Consider the following 26,016-nt stretch of genomic DNA (forward strand, 5'->3'; position numbering starts at 1 on the left):
AAATCCGACCTTTGGTTGTTGATTGATATTGATTGATCCTTGGATATTGGTCTTTGGTACCGTCCAAGTTATTCCTTGTGTTTGATTATAGACTCGCTGATTCCTATTAGCTTGAGTGAATCAAAACAAGAGAGAGATATTAACTCCTTGAGATACTTTTATCTAGATTGAGTCTGACTGTCTAGTTGATTCTCTAGTAAATGTTTCGGAGTTAGTCCATAAAGATTGCTAATCGAAATATTGGGTGGTGTTGTTAGACCCCCGCTTTTTCAGATCCTTTCCCAATATTTGAATCCTAATGGGGTAAAAATCATAGTCTAGACCACCAAGGAACTCAATGATTCGAACATTTTGAATTCTCTTTTGTAACTTGGTTGTATCAGCTACACACTCCATGTCACATCGATGGAGGAAATCAAGTTCTTTCCATAGAGCTTGAAGAGAATTATACTAGGCCGACAAGATTCGATTACTCTGTCGTGTCTCTATAGTTCGACGATTCAAATCATAGATCTGTGCAACATCATGACTTACTGATAGACACATTTTTTGTGTCTGATTTGTCTCAATTCTATATATAGATAGTGCTAATTTTTTCTACTTATTACAGTGTTTTATGTGTGTGTATTTTTGGAAATTAAATATGTCTCAAATAGTGTTAAAGGAACACTCACTTTGGATAAGGGCACCGACATTACACGTGCTAAAGGAACTCTAGTAGCGGACAGGGGGACACCATCTTCTTTTCCAATTTGAATTCGGATTTTGGCGGGAAACCAGGTTGTAGATTTAGGGTTCGAGTTTTGGAAGAGTTTTTGAGAGACTCAATCACTGATTTTCATGGGTTGGACTTGTTATGGATATACAATGCTGGCATGCATGGGTGTTTGATTGGGTTGGATTTGGCTAGATAATCGAGTTGAAGCAGAAAAGGGTAGATAAACTTTCTCAGGTTTTTCTGTTTGATTTTGTTGGAAACTCCGAGAGGTTTAAGGAAACATAAGATTTTTAAGATACGTATCTAATAAATAGTTCGGGAGGAGCTGGACAATCCAAAAACGCGTGAATCAAATTGGCAGAGAGATTATTGTCGTGACTTGGACAGAAAGAAAAGAAAAAATTTAATCGGAATTTTTAAGTTTTGTGGGGTATAAAAAGCGTGGTCGAGTCTCGGACAAGGTTACAAAAGTTATAGAAGAAGTTTGGCGGAGTTTAGAGTCAAGAACATGGAGAAATCAAGAGTTGTAGCAAATCTTTTCTGCTGCTCAGGGCTGTTGTTCATTCCGTGGTCTATTCATTCAAATTTAACAGTTTTGTAACAATGTTTGCAAGGTTTATCTTCGGGGTTGCAACACTTAGTTAAGGTTTCCTTTGTAACACTCGATCTGTAGCGCCTCTACAGCGTTGCAGAATCCCTGAATATTTTAAGCAAGTGATTAATATGAGGAGCTAAACCCCTTTGATGAAGCGGCGGGGGAATCCATTGTTCTAAGAAAAGTGGTATATTGTTTGCTTTGATTAAAAACTGATTTAATGATTTTTATTAAGCAATTGTTACTTTGAAAATCTACTTTTGCAACATAAAAGTCACTTTAAACATAAAGAATTGCATGAATAACGATTATATTGAACCACTTAACTGGTTAATGGTGAAATCCCGAGTCTCGGTGCTTTATAGAATCTTAATACCAACGTTGTTTTGAGTTTTTAGTTTAATTATTAGGATTTGAGTCTAAAAATCATCTTTCACAAGTCTGAGAAACAAACTTTTTCTTATCACTTCCAAAACCACATCGCTCACCACATGGATCTGAGCAATTGCATTCCATACTTGTTTTGTTGTTGCTAGGCGCATAAAACTACTCCTTAGATCAAGAGACATTGAATCTCATTTTTAGGGCTTTTTCTTCCACCCAAGGCTCATATACAGGGTATGTGGTTGTTGGACATGCTTCCAGTTAAATAATAAGACCAGCGATTTAAATAATAAGACCGACCAAACAAGATAGTCGGTATCATCCAACTTACAAGATGGCATGTCATCTTGACATTCATATTATCAATATGAAAAAAATCTAGAGATGCTGAACTCTTAGAATGAGACAAACTACTATTTACTACTATTTTCAGAAGTACTAGCCACAAATCTCCTTTTAATTCAACAACAAAGACGGAGAAACCCACTTGCAAACAACAATACATTTTTCAAGAACATCTCACAGCTTTAAGGATGTAACTCAAAAATATGAATATCAGATTTAGGTCGGGTTTTCTTTTCTCTCTTGCTTGAGCTCTAAGTTGTTTAATCAAGATAGAGTGAGTGAAAGAGTGTGACCAGAGGAGAAGTCCTCTCTTTTATACAAAGACCCTGTTATCACCCATGTCTGCTTCTCCTCTCTTTTATACAAAGACCCTGTTATCACCCATGTCTGATCTACGGACAAAATTGTTGGTTTTGTTGGTTTACATTAAAGCAACCCAAGTACTGCCACCGTCCTAAAGAACATTCTTAGTACTTTCTCAAGAGCTCAGTCTTATGCTCTGTACCCAAGTATATCCAAACGCTAATGACCACAGGTACCTGGGTGGTCCGCCAAATGTTCAATGAGCAAGGTGCCCTTCCAATAACCTTTACCATTCACTAATAAATTAACTGTGGTAGGAGTGAAGTGCTAAATAACTGAAACTACACTACCCAAATTCAAAACAGCTTCTTCAAATGTCCTGTCAGGACAAAATCAAGGCAAGAGATGTTACTAACTCCGCAAGCGAACATTTTTCTTTGAATATAAAATAAAATAAACTAGAAATTCTGTAGTTGAACAGCACAGCCAAATCCAAGAATTTCTGATCCCGTTTCGATATATAAGCTTTTGCAGTAAGCATTTTGCAAGAAGATTATAATCCTTTACAAACACCTAAAGCAGATAAGCCTAGTAGGGCTCGGGAATTTATATGGAAATGTGCCACCAGGTTAGAGGAAACACCGAGGCCAGGCATTTTCCATGCATCATTAATCCATCAGTAACATCAGCATATCAACTAAGAATAATAAGTTCTGACTTTAACTAAAGATACACAAGAAACAAGTTCAGAAGAAAAGAAATTTACTGGAGACTCCAAAAAAGGGATGCTACATTACAACTAAAGAAGGTGAAATGCTGACAGGGATGAGGATAGACCTACAGCGATCCAATCCATTAGACTACGCTAATTCATAATAGTTAGGAATAATAACTTAATGAGAAAAGCCCAAACCTCAGCCCTTATACTTGGATCAACACCCTAACTCCACAACGAGAAGTAAGAACTAAGAGCAACAAGTATCAATAGCAGAAGGGTCTGCACTTAAGGTAATGTCGTCTTTAACAAAACCATAGCGCATATGGAAGATCTGAAATAACTCGCACTACTGATGTTGAGAAGCTAAGATACTTCCACCAAATATAAACCCTTAAACTATCTTAAGCTTCCCTGCAACTACTGGTGTTGAGAAGCTAGATACACAGGAAGACATAAATATGTAACCAAAATGACTATCACAAAATACACCTGACAGGCAGAGTTACAATTAGCATAGACAAATATGACTATCGCAATATACACCTGACTATCGCAACATACAACCAGCATAGACAAAAACATGGCGAATTCGCGATACACGCATGAATCAACAAACCCTTTACTTAAATCCAGGTAAATTTTTTGAATTCTAAATAAACCTCTAACTTAAAACAACATAAATCTAACTCATGTTTCCACCATATCGCTAACATGGTAACACCTGAACAGCTTACTCTCTAAGAAGCACATGACCGCAAAAGTTGGGACAAACAAAGAATCATTATCCCCACTACAGCTAACAGCTGATTGCGCCTCGCCATGGTCCAATATCAGATTCAGCTCTTTTATCATCTTCATATCAAAGAAACACCAGTCTAAGAAGGGTGTAAGGATATTCACAAACACTCAGGGACATTATGAATACAGAATACATAGACTAAATTAGAACGCTTAGGACTTCATCGTTCATAATAAAGAGGCCAGCAGCCCTATGGTACGTGCTACCTCAGAAAACCAGGTTGATTCCTTTTTCATATCAATGCATAATGATTGAATTAATGATAAGACAGCTTACCAAGGTAAATGCACATATATGTGGCAGTTACTAAAGAAAAACTAAATCGTAATTTCAGAAAATCTGAATTCAGGTATGCTAGTTTCAATAGTAGTTAATAGATAAATAGGACTAAGTGATCAGTCAGGATCCAGAGAGTTAGTTTGGCATATGAGCACAAAATGATTTTGAGAATACACAGGGATTCACAATTTAAGAATTACCTGTTCCAAACAAGGAGCGCGCATTTACACCATCTGATGTACATATCAAGCACTGTTAAGAAAACCTCAGTCACACCATCTGATGTGCTTATGATGTACTATAAACGAGTGTGAAAGAATGATTGATCAGTATCAGCGACACCCTGCGTAGACACATACTTCCAATGACTAAGCTACAGAATTATACACATTACAGAAGTATATTAAATTGATCTTAGAAAGTGTTCTTTGAGGCATGCTAGGAATGTACCATTAAATGTATAATTTGGATCCAGTATAAAAGGACAAAATAAGGATCTGACAGAAATATATCTACGTAGACAATGCAGAACCCAAAGAGCATACAAAAAAAGCAAAGCAACCCAGGTAAAATCCACTCAATAGCGATCTTGAATTTTTTAGAGGTATTCACGGTGCACACATGACTCACATTCCCCTCCATAACCCAGTATCATTTGATGATAACATAGTGAAGCGCAAAATACCAAAAGAGAATAGAACACAAGTTTGAATGGCAAAACTTTTGTTTAATCTGGGTGCAACTTACTGGTTCAACTTGTGCAGTTATCACAAGACGAGTCTGTGCATTTGCAACAAAAAGAATTGAATTGTCGTGCTGAGCTCTTGACAATGATACTGTCATTCTGCACACAATGATTTCGAAATAAAATAAAATACAGATCAAGGATTGACTACAAATATATTTCCTTAAAGAGAAACCAATGCCATGATATATCAAAGAGAGAAACCTTGCAAAAATATGTTCATAAGGGTTTTTTCGTTTCTAGCCTACCGTAACTTGTTTGGGACTAAAGGCTTGGTTGTTGTTGTTGTTGTAAAAATGACTACATTTGGAAGGCAGATATGCTATGCATGAATAGAATCAATAAAATAAACGTAACTTGCCGCTACATTTAGTTACGAGAGAATCGAGATAGTAGTGAAAAATAATAATTGCCGCATATGTTAAATTTCGCATGGATCATTCAGCAGATCTTGGTAGGATGAACGTTATTGGTCGAATTTCTGCAGTAGTTACTCTCAAATCATCATAAGCTGGGAGAAAAGTAATTAGCCTATGTACACTCTAAAGATGAAAAACAGTTCATAAGCACCCATTCCAACAACATAGCCAAGCATGAGGTAAATATGCCAAATAAGTATAAATAGTACTAGTAGAAGCTTGACAATGAATATACGGAAAATTTGTGTACTCGCTGACACAAGTACCTGGAATCCAAAAGCATATTCCAAGAGATCTCTAAGCCCAAAAACCTCAAAATCAGCAAGTTGGTAACAATTCAGTGAATGTCACTGAAGATGACCCAGGAAGGGTAACAACCATAAAGAGAAGCTGATCACATAAAAGATTTGAGGTTATATTTGAAAGTTTTCATCGCTTAATGAGTAAGACGGACCAACCAGTAAGCCTATACATACCTTTTCACCACCACCCAAACTGAAACAACATCAACTCATGATATCAGAAAACCCCTAAAACCCAAATTAAAGATACAAAGACAGAATTCAAATGTCAAATCTTTCCATTATAACAAACTAACGTCACCTCAAATCTTTCATTTGAAAAAATTATCCATCACCACCACCACACCATCATCACCAGGAATCATAGGACTTTCTGATACTATCATGTCTTTTGTATCATCACAATAGGAACCAGATGAAGTAAATCGCAACCCTAATCAATAAAAACAACAGTTGAATCGAAACTTTTAACGAGAAAATCAAGAGCTTGAAAATTTACCCTAAGAGATCGAAGATGATGAAGAACAGTCATACATAATTACCCAATTAATCGCGAGAAGGATTTTGTCATTGACAGCATAGATTACCGTTGAAATTGATTTTTTATTCGAGGGTATTGACTTCTACTTCACCATCACCAGAGCCAAAATCGAACAACTTAATCGATTTGTTCAGAAATGTATGAAACATGTTGAGAAAATTTTGAGAGAAGAAAATGAGGGAAATCTTGAGATCAAATAGTTGAAGGAGTTTTTCTAGGGAGGCTAAGCTAGGTTTTCCTTTGTGTTTGAATCTTCTTCTGAGAAAAACCGAAAGCAAGATTACAAATCCAAATTCTAGGGTTTACAAAATCAAAGATACTTTTGATTTTTGAAAAACGGGTTTTTCATACCTGAGATTATAGATTTGTAGAACTTATACATGAATTATACTTTGATTTCTAGGGTTTTATGGGTCTCTTGTTTCACTTAGAAAAAAACTAGTCTCTCTTCAAAAAGAAAATAGTACTTCCTCCGTTACTTTTTAATAGGACCAGTTTCTTTTTATGATAAAATTAAGGAAATTAAGAGAACTAATTATTGAAAGTGGTTTTCTAGACACTTGTCAATAAAAGAAATGAAGTGAAATGGTCCCCATGACACTTGTCAGCCAAAGAAATAAGTGAAATGATCCACATAACACTTGTCATCAAAAGAAGTTAAAAGAAAAGTGGTCCCAAAAAATTAAAGTAATATTTGACTTTCTCAATTAGGAAACTGACCTATTTTTTTGAAATATTTATTTATAGAAACTGACGTATTAAAAAGTAACGGAGGGAGTAAGTTTTAGTTCTTAGGCCGAGTCTATTAGAGCAACCACAGCCATGAGACGGACCAAATACCAAAAGTAAGACTAAAAACCAAAAAAATTTGGTATTCTGGGTGTTCAAGCGCAGTGGTAGAACACCAAATTTGGTGAAGCGTAACTTATACACACGCCCGATGTCAGACGGAAATTATATTCACGTTTGTTGATTAGGCGGCTTTATATTATGCGTTTGAGTGAAACGTAGGTATAATGCGCGTTTGATTGAGGCGTAGGTATAATTAACGCCGAATATGGGACGGGGATGGAAAGTGCGTCTACAGGGACGGGGATTAAAAGTGCGTCCCATTCATACGGAGATATAAAGTGCGTATGTTTCGGGCGTTAATGGCTTATGCGTCTGGGTGAGACGTTTATACAAGATGCGTTTGATTGGGGCGTTTATAGAAGGAGCGTCTGAATGGGGCGTGCATTGAAGAAGCGTCTGTGTGGGGCGTGCATGAAAGAGGCGTCTGGTTGGGACGTTGTTAATAAGTGCGTCTAGTTGGGACGTTGTTAATAAGTGTGTTTCGATGGGGCGTGCACAGAAATAGCGTTTGTGTGGGGCGCTTTTAGAAAGAGCGTCTGAATATATACTTCTTTTATCCTCTTCTCCTCCTCTTTTTACATAACCTACGTTTTTACAGAAGAAAAAAAAACGACGAAACCTAAGTAAAAATCTAGGGCAATACCTAAATCTCATGTGACGGCCATTTGATTGGGTGCGGAGAAACGAGTTCTTGTGAAAGAAACGACTAATCTTATTCGTTAATCGGGTGCGGGCAAATTTGATTGAAGATTAAAGGTATGGTTTGTTTTGGGGTAATCTGTTTTTGGTTGGATAATTTGATTAAAGATTAAAGTTACGATTAATTAGGCTGTGTTTGGGTGGAATCGGTGGATTGCATGTTGATTTCATTAAGCATACCGTGAGGTTACTGTTTGTTTGATTATGTACTGTTTATTTGATTACTGTTTGTTTGATTACTGTTTGTTTGATTAGTTTGTTTGTTTGATTAGTTATATACTTCTGCATCATCATCTAATAGCGAAATAACACACTGTAACATGATTGATAGAATACAATAATTCTAATTTATCACCTGTAGTAGTTCACTCAAATCCATTAAACATGTATTGTTGTTGCTCACACAAGGGGAGATACAAAATTTTAAACAGTTCTGTGATATAGACGGTGTATGTAGTGAGATTCAAACTCGTTTAATGTAATTTTCGTATTTATTACTTTAAAAAATTTTGATCTTCTATACTGTAAGTAAATAAAAAATAATCTTTACTGTAAATTTTTTTGATCTTCTATACTGTAAATTTTGATCTTCTATAATATAGAATAGAACTTCTTATGGATGCTGTAAACTCAGAAAAAACAATTACTAACTTGTATTTATATCGTGCTCAGATGTTGAGCAGAATAACGTCGAGATTTGCACAAGGAAAAAAGATGAATAATAAGAAACGCAAAGGTAAAGGTCCAATGGAGCCTGAAATAGACCCTAATGTTGGAGATTTGGAAGTTCCAGATACCGGGTTCGATGAAGATAGCGAAGATGAAACAACACCGTCCGTGGTATCCCTAGATAACTACAATTGCCTGGAAGATAGTGACAAACACGCTTCTACAGATATTACATATTCAAGCGATCCAAAATTCAGGTACCAACATCGTGGTTCACTCTTTTCGGTCATTGTTTATTATAAGGAGATAACAAAACATAGTCCAAAAATTAAATACATTATCGACAAGGCAGGATGGGGACGTTTATTAGCCATGGAAATAGGAGAAGCATCACACCCAGTGATTGATTATCTTGTTGAACGTTGGTGGGATACAACGCATACTTTTCACTTCCCTTTTGGTGAAATGGGATTCACGCCGCTTGATTGGGTAGTGTTGACAGGATTGAGTATTGGAATTGGGGATGATGTTCCGTATAACCCAGTCAAGTACAAATTTGATTATGTCCGTGAGCATGTTTTTCCAGAAAGAAGAACCCTTAGATTATGAAGATCCCCCAATCTCTGGAAAAAAACGCCCCCCGGCACAGTGGATTTCAGATGCAATCACAATTAAATTTTTGACTACGTATTTCAAAGAAGCTATCTTGGTTGCAGCTAATTTGGATGACAAACTTGCAGAAAAAGTGGCGAGGGCCTTTTTTATGTATGTTTTGGGAAATTTTTTCTTTTCCAATGCAAAGAACTACATTGATGCGGCTTGGTTAGCTGCTTTTGAGGATCTAAATGCAGTTGATATGTATGACTGGGGTGGTCCTGCTTTTGCAAAATTGTATGTGGCACTCAACGCATCTGGTAGGGGACAGAAGTCATTAACTGGGCCGTTCCAAATATTAGAGGTAAATTATTATTTATTTTTATTTCATTTAAATGTATATTTTTTGGCAGTTGATTTATTTGGTTGGTTATGATGGAGTAGTTTTGGGGATATGAATATCTGGGCATATGTAGACCGTGCGACCCAACTAGTGAAGAAAAATGGCCAAGAACTTCCCGGTGGAAAGCGAAGAAAAAGACTATCGATATTGTTCACTGTAGGAATGCGCTTAATCAGTTGACTGCAGACATCGTGACATGGAGACCGTGGGAATCCGCCATTGGTGTTCTTGACTCTGATGTTGGTCGCAGGGCTGTGGAGCTTTCAAACAAAAGGGTTATATTTACTTGGATTGGCAAGGTCAGTTAGTACTTTGTTTTTATATGAACATTATTACTTCAAAGTTATCATTTTATCCTAAGTTGAAGAACTTATTTTCTCTGATTACTGGTAATTTGACAGAATATGTGGTACCTAGGAGAACGATCTTGGAGGCAAAATCATCCTACTTTTGGAATTCCTAGAAATCCACCATTTAAAATTGGCGAGGTCAGTCATGAGAAAGCAAAACTTGTGAAAGAAGCTGGATGGGTAGATGCAAATATGTTTGTGAAAGCTGTTTCATATAATATGTATCTGCGATATTGGCGACATGTAACTAACTTCCATCAATTCGTGACCAAAGTCGATTGGGTAGTTGAATTACACGGGGTTGATGGTGACCGTGTTAAACACCTTATTCAACGACCTGCTCAGCATGTACCTATTCCACCACCACAACAATTATCATACGTAAGTACATCCCGTCATTATATTAAAATATATGGTAATCTCATTTCTTAATTATTTTTTTTTAAACGACAGCCTGAAGCTTATAATCTGGTTCAAGAACATGCCGATTTTAATCGTGCGTTTCGCGAGTTTGTATTATATGAAACGGAAGACAGGATGATACGTTTAAAGGCAAAAGATGAAGTAATACGAGGCCTTGCAGCTCGTAACAATTACCTGGAGGATCAGATGCAATTCCGTATGCAACAAACGCCGCGTCCCCCTATTGGATTCGGCAGTTTTTCTGAAACTATCCCACCAGCGGTGTGGGCTCCAGTGAGTCAAGCATCAACAATGTCGTCTGTTAACCCCCTCCGAGAATGACGTTTATCCCACCACGGCAAACACCATCGCATACTCCTACTGATGAATAAGTAACTTTTTAGCCTCCACTTTGGATACGTACTTTATAACCTCCGTTTTCAGTAAGTCTACAATATCCTATCTTATCTCTATATAGGGTTACTTTTTAGCCTCCATTTTCAGACTCCATTTTCATTCTGACATGTTGATTTCTTTTCAGCCTCCGTTTCGGTACTTGTAGTTTAATTAGTGTTATTTCTTTTTAAGCCTTCATTTTCAATCGGTCAGTGTCGCTTCTTTTTAGCTTAGTCTTAGTCTTTGCAGTGTCAATTCTTTTCACTCGCATTTTCAATCTGCAATGCCATAAGTGTCTATCATGTGTCTATAAAACCAATACTACATATCTCGGTGAATACAAACCAACACTGCAAATATTCTTCTTCTTCGAACTCTCCCAATCACTTCTCAAACTATACATTCCAATGGAATACTGTGACAATAACGCTGAATCTTCTTCTTCTTCGGACTCCGAATTTTCTTCTACTTCTTCTTCTGCGATCTCTGATAACAGCTTTTACTCATCAGATGAAGATGCGGTTGCATTGAGCCGAAATAATCTAGCAGTTAGTTTGGGAACTGCCATTACAAGTATGACATGGTCTCATACTCGTATAAAAATACCAAGAAATCGTGAAGCCGGAGATATACTTCTCTGGAATGACTACTTTTCTGACAACCCCACCTACCCAGCTAACATATTTCGTAGGAGATTCAGAATGCGGCGAGAATTGTTCAACCGAATATTGGCAGATGTGGTGTCTAGAAATCCTTATTTTGCTCAAAAAAGAGATGCTTGTGGCATTCTTGGATTATCCCCTCATCAGAAAGTAACTGCAGCAATCCGAATGTTAGCTTATGGATGTGCAGCAGATGCAATAGATGAGTATTTACGCATTGGAGAAACCACCGTTTTAGAAGCAACCCGTCGGTTTTGCAAGACGATTGTGGTATTATATGGGAAAGAATATTTACGCTCACCAACTGCGGGTGATGTTGAACTGTTGCTGAAAGAAAACAAAGACAGGGGATTTCCTGGGATGCTGGGGAGCGTGGATTGTATGCATTGGAAATGGGATAGATGTCCGTCAGCAGAATCAGGAGTATACACCGCGTATAAAGGGAGTGAAAGTATTGTGCTAGAGGCAGTGGTGTCACATGATCTCTGGTTTTGGCATGCGTTTTTTGGTATGCCCGGCTCCTGCAATGATATTAATGTAATGAATCGTTCTTATATTTTTCGAAAACTTATCAACGGGAAAACACCACCGGTGAACTTTGAAGTAAACGGGCATGCATATGATATGGGATATTATCTCGGTGATGGCATTTATCCACAGATTGCTACTATTGTGATGGCCATTAAACAACCAGATACACCGAAAAAATATAAATTTTCATCGATGCAAGAGGGAGCACGGAAAGATGTAGAGCGTGGATTTGGTGTACTGCAACAACAATTTGCCATTGTCAAACAACCTGCACGAATGTGGAACCCGGATGTGCTTGCCTATATAATGAAAACGGTTATTATTTTACATAATATGATAGTGGAGGATGAGCGTCTTCCCGGTGATTGGCCACATGAATATGACTCACGTAGCAGGTCGGCACCGGTGAATATATCGAGGGTAGGTACTGAGGAACTTTCCAGAATGAGAGCTGCACATCGGCGTCATGCTATACACAATAAAGAAACACATTTTCGCTTGCGTCAAGATTTAATCGAACACATATGGTCAAATTTTGGAGATAATTATTAAGTTGGGATGGAAATATGTTGTATCGTATTTCTTCATCGGAAAATATGTTGTAACGTTGCTTACTAATGTACTATTTATCATATAAAAATTAAAATTCACTAAAATTGACTAAAACTCACTAATTTTTTTATTAATGATAAATATTAAGGTTCAACTAATTCGGTCATGCTTTAAGATTGGTTTCTTTTGCGTTGTAGTATTTCCATCTTTCGAAGTTCGAAGTACTCTCTTGTTACAGGTCCAATGTAGAGACATCCTTCAACATTATGGCCAAGTCATCGTCCGCTTCTTTCTTTAAATCGAGTTTTTCTTGCCTAGCTTGTTTCGCCGCAAACTTTGCCGCAGACTTAGCTTGTATTGCTTCAAACTCAGCTTGTCTCTGTCCCATCTTCATTAGTGATTGTGCTTTGTAATGTTCATTGAAACTTTGCTGCTCCTTAATTATATCCTCTAGCATTTCCTCCTGGGCATTGGATTTTGCTCTCCCTGTTTTCTTTAGTTGTTTCGATGCTTTCTTCCCCAACTGACGCTTACGTGTGTTCTCTATATCTCCAATATCTAGATCATCACTGGACTCGCCTGGAATTGTTTCCTCAATATCAGCGTTTTCCTCACCACTCTGAGAATCTTCCATTTCTTGGCCTGAATCAAACACAAACGTCGACCGTCCTGAATATTTGATACTATCTTTTAGAATTTCGTAGCACTCTTCGTGCTTAAATTTTTTGTTACCATTACTTTCTTTGAATCGCTTTCTTATCTCTTCAACCTGTTATTATTTTCAATACTCATCAGTTCCAATTACATGTATATAATTATTAAGGGTGCAAAAATTGACGATTACTTACCCTCAAGACTTCATTCCATCTGCTATGATATTCACCATCAACTTCCAACACTTTTGCAGAATAAAGTGAAACCTGTCTACTTATTCCCTGAAATCGACTCTGGATAGAAGTCCAAGTACGTTTTGGTTTACAAGGCAGGGCTTCTTCCAACTTATCTTTGATCCGACTCCATAATACTCTTTCTGGTTGATCGGTTCCGGTAGCAGAATCTTGAGATATGGCTAAATGGATTCTACATATCATTGTATCTTCTTCTGTTGTAAAATTGGGACCGCGTGGTGCCATATTTCTATATTTCTTGAAATAGAAATTATAAATGATAAGATTATGCAGAAATAAATTTGTCAAATGCTATATATAGATATACGAAAGAACCGTTGCAATCTATCAAACGGTCGGAAAATCAGAAAATCAATTGCAAAATCAGAATTCCAAAATATAACCGTTATCAATTGCAAAATCAGAATTCCAAAATATAACCGTTGGCGCACATCTGGTTCTACGCCTGGTAAGAGACGCCCGTAATACATGCGCTGCGAACAAACGCTCATAATACGTGCGTCCATCCCAGACGCTCATAAAACATGCGTCTCATACAGACGATCATTCTACGTGCGCCCAATACAGACGGTCGTCATACATGCGCCTAGATCATACGCTCGTAAAACATGCGTCTCTGTGAGACGTTCATAATACATGCGTCTTCGACAGACGGTCATAATACATCCGCCCAGACCGGGCGTTTTTAATAACTGCGCCCAACCCAGGCGTGTTTAATAACTGCGCCTGCTATGGGGCGTAGGTTTTATCTACGTATAGCCCGGCGGTGTTTATAATAACGCTTAACTAATACGCCCACTATACTTCCGTCCCAATATCATACGTTATTTATACGTACGCCCCATGTGAAGCGCTCATTATACTTCCGTCTGAAATCATACGCCCACTATACTTCCGTCCCACTATTGATGTTTTTAGTCTGGGTTGGCGACCACATTTGGTCGCAAACCCTAATAAACCAGACTAAATATGGTTTTAGTCCGTTACATTACGGATGAATTAGGGACCAAATTTGGGTATAGTCCCCAAATTTGGTCACCACTGTGGTTGCTCTTAGAGAAGTAGAACGGTGGGGGCAATTCCTATGGGAACGAACAAATCCATTTTTTTTTGGTTCAGCCTGGTGGATGGCCAAACTGGCTTTTTCACTATGGTAAAGCACTGGGCATTAAATAACCAAGCGCGCGTGCTTGAGACAAACACTGGAGTTTAAAGAAAAACGCGGGCGTTGAGAATACAAACTCTGAGTTCGTAAAACAAACTCGGGCGTTGGTCCTATCAACGCGGGCCTGAGATACAAAATCTCCAACGTTCATATCTCCAACGGCCATAATTCCAACGTCTATATTTCAAAACCTACAAATTGGATTAAACTGACTTCATTTCTGTCACACCACTACTATTTCCTTCTTCTAAAACTCTTCTAAATCAAAAAAATTTGATACAATATGAGCAGCCTTTTAAGAAAAGCGGACAATAGTGTAAAGAAGAAAAGAGATCGAAGAAATGAACCGGCACCGCGGCCTACCACAGGTGTAAATTTTTCTCAAAATCGGGAAGCAGAGTTTGTTGCGCCGAGTGTTCGTTGTTGGTCCATCATTAGTCCAAGGTCATATGTCGGGGAATCAAGATCAGTCTGATGATTATTTTAGAATGAGAGGTGGATTTTCAGACTTAAAGGTTATTTATGAAGTTTTACCCCCTCAAGTCCGAAAAAGGGTTGACAGATATCGCTGGCGTGCACTTTATAGTGTGAAGCCTAGAAGACACAACAACAAAATTCCGACAACAGTGGTAGAAAGGTGGTGGGCGACGACGCACACATTCCATTTCATTGATTTTGAAATTGGTAAGCTTGTTTAACTTAACTTAAATTATATTTTTTAAATAATCAAAAGAATTAATCATAGTTGATATTATACTTGTAATAGGAATTACGCCTCTTGATTTGTATTTCATTTGTGGGATCCCAAGTGGAATAGGAGAGCCGTCACCGTTCAACCAAGATGAATGGATATCAAATAGTAAATGGGAGACGCTTTTTCCCTCGTTTATAGATTCAGAAATACCTAAAGATTATAAACAATTGAAATGAGGTGGGATTAAATGTTCAACGTTGAAGTATTTCCTTAACCAACCCAGAAACCCAGAGCATGTAGATGACTACCCTGAACTCGGAAGGATGTTTATCTTATGGGTACTGGGTCAGACATTATTTCCAAACTCAACTTCTGTTGCTCGTGTTGGTTGGCTTCAAGCGTTAGAAGATCTTGACAAAGCACCAGATTATGACTGGGGATCTGCAATTTTAGCAGAATTGTACTGTGGGCTGGATCATGCGTCCATGGGAGGAGATAACTACGTACACTGGTTTCTGGGGCATCATAGAGGTAAATATAAAAATTATTATTTTAAAATTTAAATAATTTTTATGAGCAAATGTAGATTAAGTCAAAATACTAAAATTATGGAGTAATTTGCAGTATTGGTGGTATACCTACTTCCATGTTAGAAAACCATTCCTTAAAGACGATACCCAAAGATTTTCAATGTTGAATATGTACATCTCGACCAACTTAGCGAAGGGCACTGGCAGCGACATTTCGGGTTCCAGTACTGTTCATAGGTTTCATCAGATGACTCGGAGCCACAACAACGTCGTTGTTCACCCTTACATTGATTTTCCTCAGTATGATGATGATGTTGGACAACGTATTCTTGATTATTCTCTGCGTAGAGTTGTTTTTTACACTCCACCATTGGATAGAGGGGTTTGTTACATGGGAGAAAGACTGCAATACCAAATGCAACGTATATATGCAATTGCAATTAACCCGCGACAACAGATGCAAACCTCTGGATCATATTTTGAACGGCTGAGAAGAACCAATTGGGCGAGGTGTGAACTAAATACAAAGAGGAATATTAGTGAAGCAAAGTATGTCAAATGGTACGAGTCGATTGCGAATACTGTAATTGGGAAACAAAACATGCACATCTATGAGTTTGATCTCCCGGCGTTATCACGCCTGTCCGATGATGCAAATATCGTTCCTAACCAACCACCTCCAAAAGAGCCATGCTTTATGACTTAATCCACCACGGATGCAAGTTCTTCATCATCTTCGTCAAATTTTCCTGAAATTCGTTGGGAAATGCCAAGTATTACTTCACAAGGTGAGCTAACCACGATCCTCATTGTTTCCCAAGGTATGGAACGTGATTATCCTTACTACAATGTGACTGCCAGTGAGATAGAGTTGAGGATCCAACTGAACGATTGGTATTGGATGACTCGGAAAATGGGGGCTACACACTAGGATGTGTGTCGGAAATGGCACGAGAACGCAATGTTTGGATTGAGTCCAACTGTAAATGATGATGGGCGGCGGTCACAGGATTCTGATTCCACCAGATCATGGCACGATAGTGATGAAACAGTGGTCGGAGAAACACAAGTACGACAGAGTTCTTCTTCACAACACATACGGCACAATACTTCTTCACCACAAACTGTGCATGTATCTCAACCTCAAGTATTTCTGATAGATCCTAGGCTCATTTCATCATCATTTCAACCTACAACCCAAATAATTGCTATACACCACCACCACCACAACCACAAACATCTTATCTCCTTATGAAAATTTACTTAATATGTTGGCAATTGGGGATGTCCCAGGTCTATCCCCGTGTCTTGGAGAATTCTTGACTCCTGAAGATAACAATGGGAGAGCTAGCGATGAGCGACGTTAGAGAGATTGTTTGTAATTTTTAATTCTTCTACATTTGTAATTTTAGTTTTAAAAGTACGACGATCTGAATTAAATGAAATTAATTATATTTAAAATTAAGCGTTTTACACTAGCTTCACTGAATTACGGAGGATTACATTAACTTTAAAATTAAGCGTTTTACATTAGCTTCACTGAATTACGGCGGACTACATTAGCTTCAAAGAAGGAGTTGAAACTGTTCAATACCTTAAGGATTTCAAAACATCTTTCGAAAGGAAAAGCCACATTTTTCCATCTTCGCGATTCATTCAAAGATCTTGTTACCATCTCAGCATCGGTTTCACCTCTCAGTATATATCGATTGGCTTGTAGGTTAAAGATACAAACTCACTTAATTCTTTCTTAACTGTACGAAAACGATTTTTTATGTCGCATATAGCACGATGACTCGGATTATGGGTGTCACTGCAGAACCCGTCGTGGATAACCGCCCAGAAATTCACCCATGGATAGTTTGTTGAAGCAAGTTGAGTAAATAAAAAAAAACATAGTTTCTGCAAAAAGATTCATCTTCTTCTTTAGTATACGGAGCGCGCCGAACTAACAAAGGTCGAGACATGTTTAAAAATAGAAAAATTCAAGAATTGAAAATTTTGTTGAAGTTGAAGAATTTTTTTAAGATCAGAGAAGAGTAAAGAAGACTAGATGTGTGAATGTGAATTTGGAATTGAAATGAGGAGTATTTATAGAACTCAAAAATTATAGCCGTTAGATAACAAGAGTTCTCAGCCGCCCAGATTCAGCCGTTGGCGCTTCTATGAAAAACGCGACACATACAGGAAAGACGATGGCACTTTGATCAAGAGCGCGCGCTGGAAAGACAAGCGCCAACATTTTTGGCTTAACCGCCAGCGCTGGAGCGAGGCTCGCCCGACCTTTCATCAAACGCGCGCCACATGTTCCAACCCAATGAACAAACCAACAAATTTGTTGGTTTAAACATCCTTTTTCATGTTTGTTGAGTCCATAGTGGGAGCAAAATGAACAAACTTCAAGTTTGTTCATTTCATAGGAACTGCTCTGAGTAGCAGTTGCGACACATAAGCACAGGGGATGGTCTAAGGCCTAGTTTGGTAATGTTGCGCCTTCTGTAAAAGTGCTTTTATGATGTGCCGCGCTGTGTAAAAAGAACAATGAAAATCCAGAATATACCATTTCCAAATTATATCCAGAATAAAATATAATTTTTTAATCACAAATTATATCTATAATAAAAAATAATTACTCATAATATATTATGTTTAAATCCCATAAAATAGAATAAACTATATTAAAAATTTATGTTTGTTTTTATCATTTGCTGCAACTATAATAAGTGATCTAAAATCAAATATTTATTTAATAATGGTTCTTATTTATTTTATTTTTTTAATAATATAATAAATGGTTTATAAATAACATACAAAAATACAAATTAAGTAATCTCATAGATCAAGGAAATGGTATATAAAATATAATTAACAAATTAAAATAATAATCTTTAAATTGTGACATAGATTTAACAGAACACTCCGTAAAGAATAAGAAATTGATTATTAAAAATTAAGGGCAATGTTGGTCAGTTATATGATATAATAGGAATATAAAAGAAAATCATGCATTAAAATAAGGTGGGACCAAAGCATATGCTTTTAGAGTTTTTAAAAGCTCATCTCCCCCAATTTTTAAAAATTGAAGAATTTTGGAAACACTTTGGGTTAAAAGTACATTGAAAATATTTTACCAAACACTGATATGAAAAATAAATTACTATATATATTTTTTGAAAGTGCTTTATTGATGTACAATTATGCGTTTAACGGAGAGACACGTGCGTCTGACATGGACACGTGACCATTTTTAAACGGCCGATGCTATGTAGAAGTCAAGTAAGGCATTGTAGCTAACGCGTTAACATAAATGAAGACCCTACATAATCAAAATGGATTGGCCGTCCATATTGGTCAAAATCTTTTCTTAAAAGTTGATGGCCCATGAACTGGACCAAAAAAAAACAGTTGTGCTAGATTGACTGTATTGTAAACCACACAAAAATCGTATACATATAAAAAAAGAAATGGTGAACACTTTTTGGTATTGTGAGTCGAGTTTGAATGTCATGGGACCTACCAACTTTAACTTGGGAGCAGGCGATTTTTTATTTGGTTCCTTACGGGTTCATAAAGAATTTTTGAAAAACAAAACTGATGTTGTAATCATGTGAAATACTTTTGAAAAACAAAAGACCTAATTCTTTCCATCATGTGAAATACATGAAATGATTTTTTTGCTTCATTCTCAGGTTTTTTGGTGTTTTTTTTTTCTTTACGGTTCAGATCTCCCTATTCGTACAATTGATTTTGTGGGTTAAATCCTAATTTCAGAGACAAACTTTATAAGTGGTAACTTGGCCAGCAAGACATTTAAAATGTTTCCAGAACTTTCTCCATAGCAACTCGGTCAGTAAGCAATCCAAAAACTTCTAAAACCTTTTTTTAGGGTTTTCGCATTGGGTCATGGAAACTGGCCAAACTGACATGGGCTAGCAGATTTGACGGGCAGGCCTTGCGTCTGTCAAGCTTTGAATGGCAGAACTTTCTGAAAGATCGGCTTGACTGGACGTTAGGCAGAATGAACTGGTAGTCTGGATGACAGAGCGGTTGGTAGTACGTACAGCTGGCAGCACGACTAGAAAACTGGATATATGGCTGGAAAACTGGAAAATAGACTGGCTGGCAGCATGGATGAAATATTGTTTGGGAGTGTAAATGGACCTGATCAGGATAATCAAGTCTATGGACCGAGTTGGGCGAATCAGGTTGCACAAACTGAACGGTGAAATACCCCAAATAAAATGGATCGGTAAAACGAAATTGATTGGCGGACCGGGATGGGAAAACTGGATGGACTATGGCCACTTGATGTTGACCGATGTAATCATTGACCGATAGTTGATTTCGACTAGCAGTTGACCTTCTGGCAGACTGGACTAGCCAGGAGATTGAGTTGGTTGTCTGGATGGAAAACTTGGATAATAGCCAAAAGGCGGTCAAGGCAGCAACACGACCCAGTTATGTGGAAACTTTACACAGAGATTTTTTCCGCCAAAGGACTTAGAAAATCGTCCACTCCCGCGTATATGGTCAACGTACTGCTGAATTCCAAAAACAACATACATGACCAAAAGGGAAAAATATGACCAAAAAAATGACGCCCATGTCCTTGTACACGACTGCACGATGAATGCAGTGGGAACATTTTTTACAGTGCATTAATAGTGCGTTCAAAATATTGACCAGTCAGCTTGACTCATGTTCGTGGTCAACAACACTCGACACTATTTAGTGAACGGTCAACACTATATTTTTCGAGTGTCCAGTAGGAGTGCACCCGCGTATTTGGGTCAGTCAACTCGAATAGTCAATGGTCAATGGTACGTTTGTGGGACTCAAAAAGTCCCGTTTGACCAAAACGGTTGCTAAAAATCTATTTTCGAGGGGAAAAAAAGGTATAAAACGGTTACTAAAATTCCAAAATTTTACCATTGGAATTTCTGATCACAAATAATAGGTGCGAGAATTTCACCTTTTTTAAGTCCTGTCCCGGCCAACAGCTCCTTTACACATGGTACAATGTCTGCTCCACCTGACACTAATTTGAATTGACGTACTATTTGAACTTTGCAGTACGGCAAACAACTACTTAGATAATTAAGAAGTTGAATATTGAACAGCCTCACAATTGTGTTCTAAAAAAACGAATTGGCATCTAATAGAATCTTTCTCATAATCAGTAGATCATAGATGTATGCATACAGTTGTAAGCGTAATTATTTTCGAGTTGTGTGTAATCATGATATGGCATCAACCTAGATTCTAGAATTATACCCCCAACAATAATAAGTACGATTTTACTACTACTGTCTTTTGAAATGATCAAATCATATCTGAAAAAGACTTAGCCGTTGACTTGGTTAGTACTTAATAGTTCTTTAATTTAAGGATAGTTCTTTTGAAATTCGGTTGGACTTTTAGTTGAATAGTTCTTTTAAGGATAGCTAGCTGAAATTCCTTGACATGTAAAAGATCGTCAGACTAATCATCTTCGTTACACATTCTTGTTTATTGATTATTTCTCGTCTCAATCATGTAAAAAGTCTTAACGATAAAATTTCTCGACATTTTCCACTTGAAGTACTAGTTTGCAATTTTGGACTAGAGCTTGATATTCGACTGCAAACTTCTATGGAAATCGGTCCAACTACATCATGAGTATGAACTTGCAGCCGTTCAGTTATAGCCCCGTGATCATCTATCCATATTAAATCACAATCATTTTCCAGTTACATAGGCCTAGTTGTCTACATTTATGTTATACAGTATAGATTTCCATAAGTGCAGGAGTTTAAGACGTGATCAGCAATACACATCTAGTTAATATTCAATGTAATTAAAACTCCGAACTAAATAATTATGTGTTTCTCTTTTGCATCTGAAGAGAAAACGATATCCGTTGACATCCGATATTGAGATTATAAGTACGCGCATATTCTCAGTTTTACAATAAATGAAAATAGTTTGTCAACTTATTCACTTATTCTGATATACTTAATGTTGGATATCAGCTGACAGCTTTGTACGAGCAACCACTGCGGAGTGATGGGGTTCCTCAAACTAACAAATTAATTCTGTGAATATTCCACCTATTGACATTAAATTATCTCCATGGTGTAGTTTTTCTTTCCTTTTTTGCATTTTTGATATTGAATTATCTGACCTTGTCAAGAATTTATCTATGTACAAGATAGAGATGTTGTGTAAAGCTGCAGTTAAGACTTAACGAATAGTAAATAAAATATACTAGTAGTTGGGATAAAGGATAATTTGCGAGTATATTCTTTGGGACGGATCTCTATATAATGGAAACTAACTTCAATTTCAAAGTACCAACACTTGCCTTCCTTACCATTTCTTCAGCAACAACAACCATCTCTCTTTCTCTCACTCTTTTGAACCTGAAAGAGAAGGGGAAAAAAATAAAAAAAAGTTGGAGTTGCCGAGAGTCATCATGGTGAAGGAAGGACTAGAAGTGCTTAAAGCACTTGATGTAGCTAAGACACAATTGTACCATTTCACGGCCATCGTGATTGCTGGTATGGGTTTCTTCACAGATGCTTACGATCTCTTTTGCATCTCCCTTGTCACCAAATTGCTCGGTAGGATTTACTACACGGTCGAAGGAGCAGAAAAACCCGGGAGTTTGCCACCAAATGTTGCTGCGGCAGTTAATGGTGTAGCTCTGGTCGGCACACTTGCTGGTCAGCTCTTCTTTGGTTGGTTAGGTGATCGAATGGGTAGAAAGCGTGTCTACGGTCTTACCCTACTTATTATGGTCAGTTGTTCAGTATTTTCTGGTCTTTCCCTAGGAAGCCAACCAAAAGCAGTCATGGCTACATTATGTTTCTTCCGTTTCTGGCTTGGATTTGGAATCGGTGGCGACTACCCACTTTCTGCAACTATCATGGCTGAGTACGCCAACAAGAAAACTCGAGGTGCTTTTATCGCTGCTGTCTTTGCGATGCAGGGAACTGGAATTCTAGCCGGAGGAATTATGGCCATCATAGTTTCTTCAATATTCGAGAAACAATACCCAGCTCCAGCTTATCAAGTTGATGCGAAGGCATCCCTTCCATATCAGATGGACTACATTTGGCGTATTATTGTTATTTTTGGTGCAATTCCAGCCGCTTTGACCTACTACTGGCGTATGAAAATGCCTGAAACCGCTCGTTACACTGCTCTTGTAGAAAAAAATGCGGAAAGGGCAGCTGCCGATATGTCTAAGGTTTTAAATAAGGAGATTAAAGCTGAAACAGAACGGGTAGAGAGATTAACTACCGACAATTCATTCGGTTTATTTTCAATGCAATTTCTTAAACGTCACGGGCTTCCTTTACTTGGAACCACAAGTACTTGGTTCTTGCTAGACATTGCTTTTTACAGTCAAAACTTGTTCCAGAAAGATATTTTTACTGCTATTGGGTGGATTCCACCGGCAAAAACTATGAGTGCTGCTCAAGAAGTTTTCAAGATTGCGAGGGCACAAACATTAATTGCTCTATGCAGTACTGTTCCTGGGTACTGGTTTACAGTGGCTTTCATCGATATTATGGGAAGATGGGCAATTCAAATGATGGGTTTCTTCTTCATGACAGTCTTCATGTTTGCTATTGCATTTCCTTACAACTACTGGAGTAAAAAGGAGAACAGGATCGGATTCGTTATTATGTATGCATTAACTTTCTTTTTTGCAAACTTCGGACCCAACAGTACAACTTTCATTGTACCAGCTGAGATATTCCCAGCAAGGCTGCGTTCGACATGTCATGGTATATCAGCAGCCGCAGGGAAAGCAGGTGCCATCATTGGTGCATTTGGATTTTTATATGCTGCCCAGAATCAAGATCCAAAAAAGACTGATCACGGGTATCCAGCTGGCATTGGTGTTAAGAACTCCTTGATCGTGCTCGGAGTTATCAACTTCATTGGCATGATGTTTACATTCCTCGTACCAGAACCAAATGGTAAATCTCTGGAGGACTTGTCAGGTGAGAACGACGGAGACACGTACGAAGAAGTGATTCAAAGGCCTGAACAAGGATACAACAGATCAGTGCCTGTTTGATTTTCTTGGTTTGCCTGATTATTTATTATTTTCAACATAAGAATTTTTTTATTTATTATTATGTAAGTGTGGTTGTCAAACTCCGGTTCGGTGTGTGAAAAAAAGTGTGGGCCGGGAATAATGAGCCGATTTGAAACTTCTTATTTTTTTTAGTATTTTTTTCCTAATCAGACGGGTGGGGTAAAACGGGACCCAAACAAAAGCAAGAAAAAAAAAACAAGAAAAAACCTATTCCCGATAGTACAATTTTTCCTCTTTATCCTTCCTAATTATAGTAAGCAGTTTAGACGAGAATTAGCTAACAAGTCTGCAGTCATGATAGTCTCGCGAAAACATGAGATATCTTAATCCTGTCAAAAAGGTTATATAGAATAATTATTCTTCTCCATACTTGCAAAAATCTCCAAGGAGGTTTTTCCTCCCTCTTCCTGAGGAAATTGCAGATGATCATCGAGTCCAGGGCCGTCTTAGGGTGCAGTTGAGCTAGGCGGCCGACTATGGCCCCAAATTGTTGGGGCCAAAAAAAAAAGTTTTGTTTATAAGTCAATTGTAACAGTCGTAAATGTTACTAAATGATTTTTTCACATTTATTAATGTAACATACGCTTGTGACAATTATAATTGTTACGAACTATTTTGTTACATCTATAAGTATCACTAATTATCAATTGGTTGTGGATTTTTGAATATTAAGGCCAAACACTAGTAGAAAATGGGTATTATATAACCCACATCCGAGACCCTCATTGACCGTAGTTGGATCGCTGACCAAATATAGCGTTCTCTGATACGGTAAAAATTGGAAAAAATCTGAGAGCCTATACAGCGGTCTCTGAATAACTAAATAGATTTACCATTCTGCCCTCCGATTCAGAGACGCTTAAACTGCGATGTTGATTTGGTGATTTTGTGTCAGGATTTTTGGGCCCACACTATGTATGGCCACGATGCAATCTGAGATTCTGAAGTGAGCGGGCACGTGGAAGAAGAAAAAACCTTATCTCTTCACCCCACCTCATATCTTTCCATCTCTCTCACCTTTGTATCCCTCTCTCCCTTGTTTTTTCTCTCGTTTGCAGATAACTAAAAACCCAAACTTTCTCGAACAAAGATTAATCCAAGAAGAAACATCCCACCATGATTAAATCATATTAATAGTGAAACCCTGAAACCTTTAATTTCGATATCCATCTCAATTGAATCAGTGTGAAGAAGTTTTTTCGATTTAGAAATTAATGTAAGGGAAAATCTTCTTGGGTTTAAATCATCTACAATCGATTTAGAACTGTCATGTAGAAGATTTCTCAGTACATTTTTTCAACGTTTTGTGATGTTAGTTTGCTACAATCTAGGGATTTATCTGTATTCTGTCTTTTTTTTTCAATTTGGGATTTAGGGGTTTCTTGATGAAGATGATGTAAAGTCATTAGAAGTTCAATTTGTAGAAACTTTAAGGGCATCAAGGTAGTGTTAATGGAGATGTTCTTCCAACTTCTAATAGAAATAGGGCTTTTACTTCAATGGGTTTTTCTTTAACGTTATTTTTGATCAATTAGTGATTAGGGTTTTTAATGTGATGTGTGTGTTTTGCAGATGGAAGTTATATCATGAATAAAAGAGTAAAACATCTTCCTGGTGCAGAAGTTAATTAAGATCGAAATAACGAATTCGATTTTTCCAAGATCCACATCTGAAATTCAAGTATAAATGTTTTTATTTCTCTCTTTGCTTAGATTTGATTTTGAGTTTTGAAACCCTAGATCTTTATCTGCAGATTGATATTTGTTTTTTTTCTTTGCAGGTGTTGAATATTATTTTTGTTCAGAAAAAATCCAATGAAACGATGAGGTAATTTATTCAATTTTCTTAAGTGATTCTTCAATAATTGGGGAGTTACATATGGGTTTTGTGAATGGAATGTTGAAAATTATTATTTTGGGTTATACATTTGTGGATGAAGGTGAATTGAGAAATTGTAATTTGAGTAATGTTATGGGTTTGATATGCTTTTCATGTAGTACTATTAATTGAGTGGTGACCCCGTTTTTCATTAGGTGCTATTGGAAGAATGGATGCGCTCTTGATTTGGCAGGAGATTCCATCAGGGTTTCTCTACGTGTAGCCATTAAATTTTCTTCTTTATATGTTTGCGGTAAGAACAAGAGTATCTCCAGATGAGATAAGGGTGTAATTATACCTATGTAAGGGTGTTAAAATCAAATAACTCTTTTGGTGCTAGTTTTCAAAATCTAGCTCATTTGAAACAACATATGCAGAGTCATTCGCTTGGTGCTAGTTGGTTCTGCAGCTGTTGGGGGTGGCCTCGTGTTAGCTTTGGTATCTTTGATCCTTAATTCATATTTGATTTGACATTGTAATATATTTCTACA

The 26,016-nt window shown here is 37.4% G+C and overlaps 4 protein-coding genes and 1 long non-coding RNA gene across 7 annotated transcripts; 3 read left to right on the forward strand and 2 right to left on the reverse strand.

Annotated features, from left to right (window-relative positions):
• Positions 1–2,098: 2,098 nt before the first annotated feature.
• On the reverse strand, positions 2,099–6,581 carry LOC113335506. 3 transcript variants are annotated; one of them, XR_003353387.1, is made up of 7 exons: positions 6,150–6,581; positions 5,909–6,040; positions 5,782–5,800; positions 5,572–5,695; positions 4,889–4,985; positions 4,342–4,484; positions 2,099–2,724 (listed from the first exon to the last, which is right to left on the reverse strand). It is a non-coding gene; the product is annotated as an uncharacterized LOC113335506 (long non-coding RNA). The 3 variants fall into 3 exon arrangements; XR_003353389.1 differs by having other exon boundaries at positions 6,142–6,581; XR_003353388.1 differs by lacking the exon at positions 2,099–2,724 and adding an exon at positions 2,740–3,915.
• A 918-nt stretch (positions 6,582–7,499) lies between these two features.
• Positions 7,500–10,459, forward strand: LOC113335731 (protein MAINTENANCE OF MERISTEMS-like). The gene is made up of 6 exons (XM_026581746.1): positions 7,500–7,756; positions 8,372–8,936; positions 9,085–9,326; positions 9,407–9,664; positions 9,767–10,096; positions 10,169–10,459. The coding sequence occupies exons 2-6, from the start codon at positions 8,372–8,374 to the stop codon at positions 10,457–10,459; spliced, it is 1,686 nt and encodes a 561-aa protein (XP_026437531.1). The 5' UTR covers positions 7,500–7,756.
• Positions 10,460–11,088: 629 nt separating this feature from the next.
• On the forward strand, positions 11,089–12,258 carry LOC113335732. Its single transcript, XM_026581747.1, has 2 exons — positions 11,089–11,485; positions 11,591–12,258. The coding sequence occupies exons 1-2, from the start codon at positions 11,089–11,091 to the stop codon at positions 12,256–12,258; spliced, it is 1,065 nt and encodes a 354-aa protein (XP_026437532.1).
• Positions 12,259–12,490: 232 nt separating this feature from the next.
• On the reverse strand, positions 12,491–13,391 carry LOC113335733. The gene is made up of 2 exons (XM_026581748.1): positions 13,107–13,391; positions 12,491–13,027 (listed from the first exon to the last, which is right to left on the reverse strand). The coding sequence occupies exons 1-2, from the start codon at positions 13,389–13,391 to the stop codon at positions 12,491–12,493; spliced, it is 822 nt and encodes a 273-aa protein (XP_026437533.1).
• Positions 13,392–21,911: 8,520 nt separating this feature from the next.
• Positions 21,912–23,790, forward strand: LOC113335647 (probable inorganic phosphate transporter 1-3). The gene has a single exon (XM_026581672.1). It carries the CDS (start codon positions 22,010–22,012, stop codon positions 23,624–23,626), a length of 1,617 nt encoding a protein of 538 aa, XP_026437457.1. The 5' UTR covers positions 21,912–22,009; the 3' UTR covers positions 23,627–23,790.
• The last annotated feature ends 2,226 nt before the right edge of the window (positions 23,791–26,016 follow it).

Source organism: Papaver somniferum, unplaced genomic scaffold, assembly GCF_003573695.1.
Source record: "Papaver somniferum cultivar HN1 unplaced genomic scaffold, ASM357369v1 unplaced-scaffold_15, whole genome shotgun sequence".
Classification (NCBI taxonomy): domain Eukaryota; kingdom Viridiplantae; phylum Streptophyta; class Magnoliopsida; order Ranunculales; family Papaveraceae; genus Papaver; species Papaver somniferum.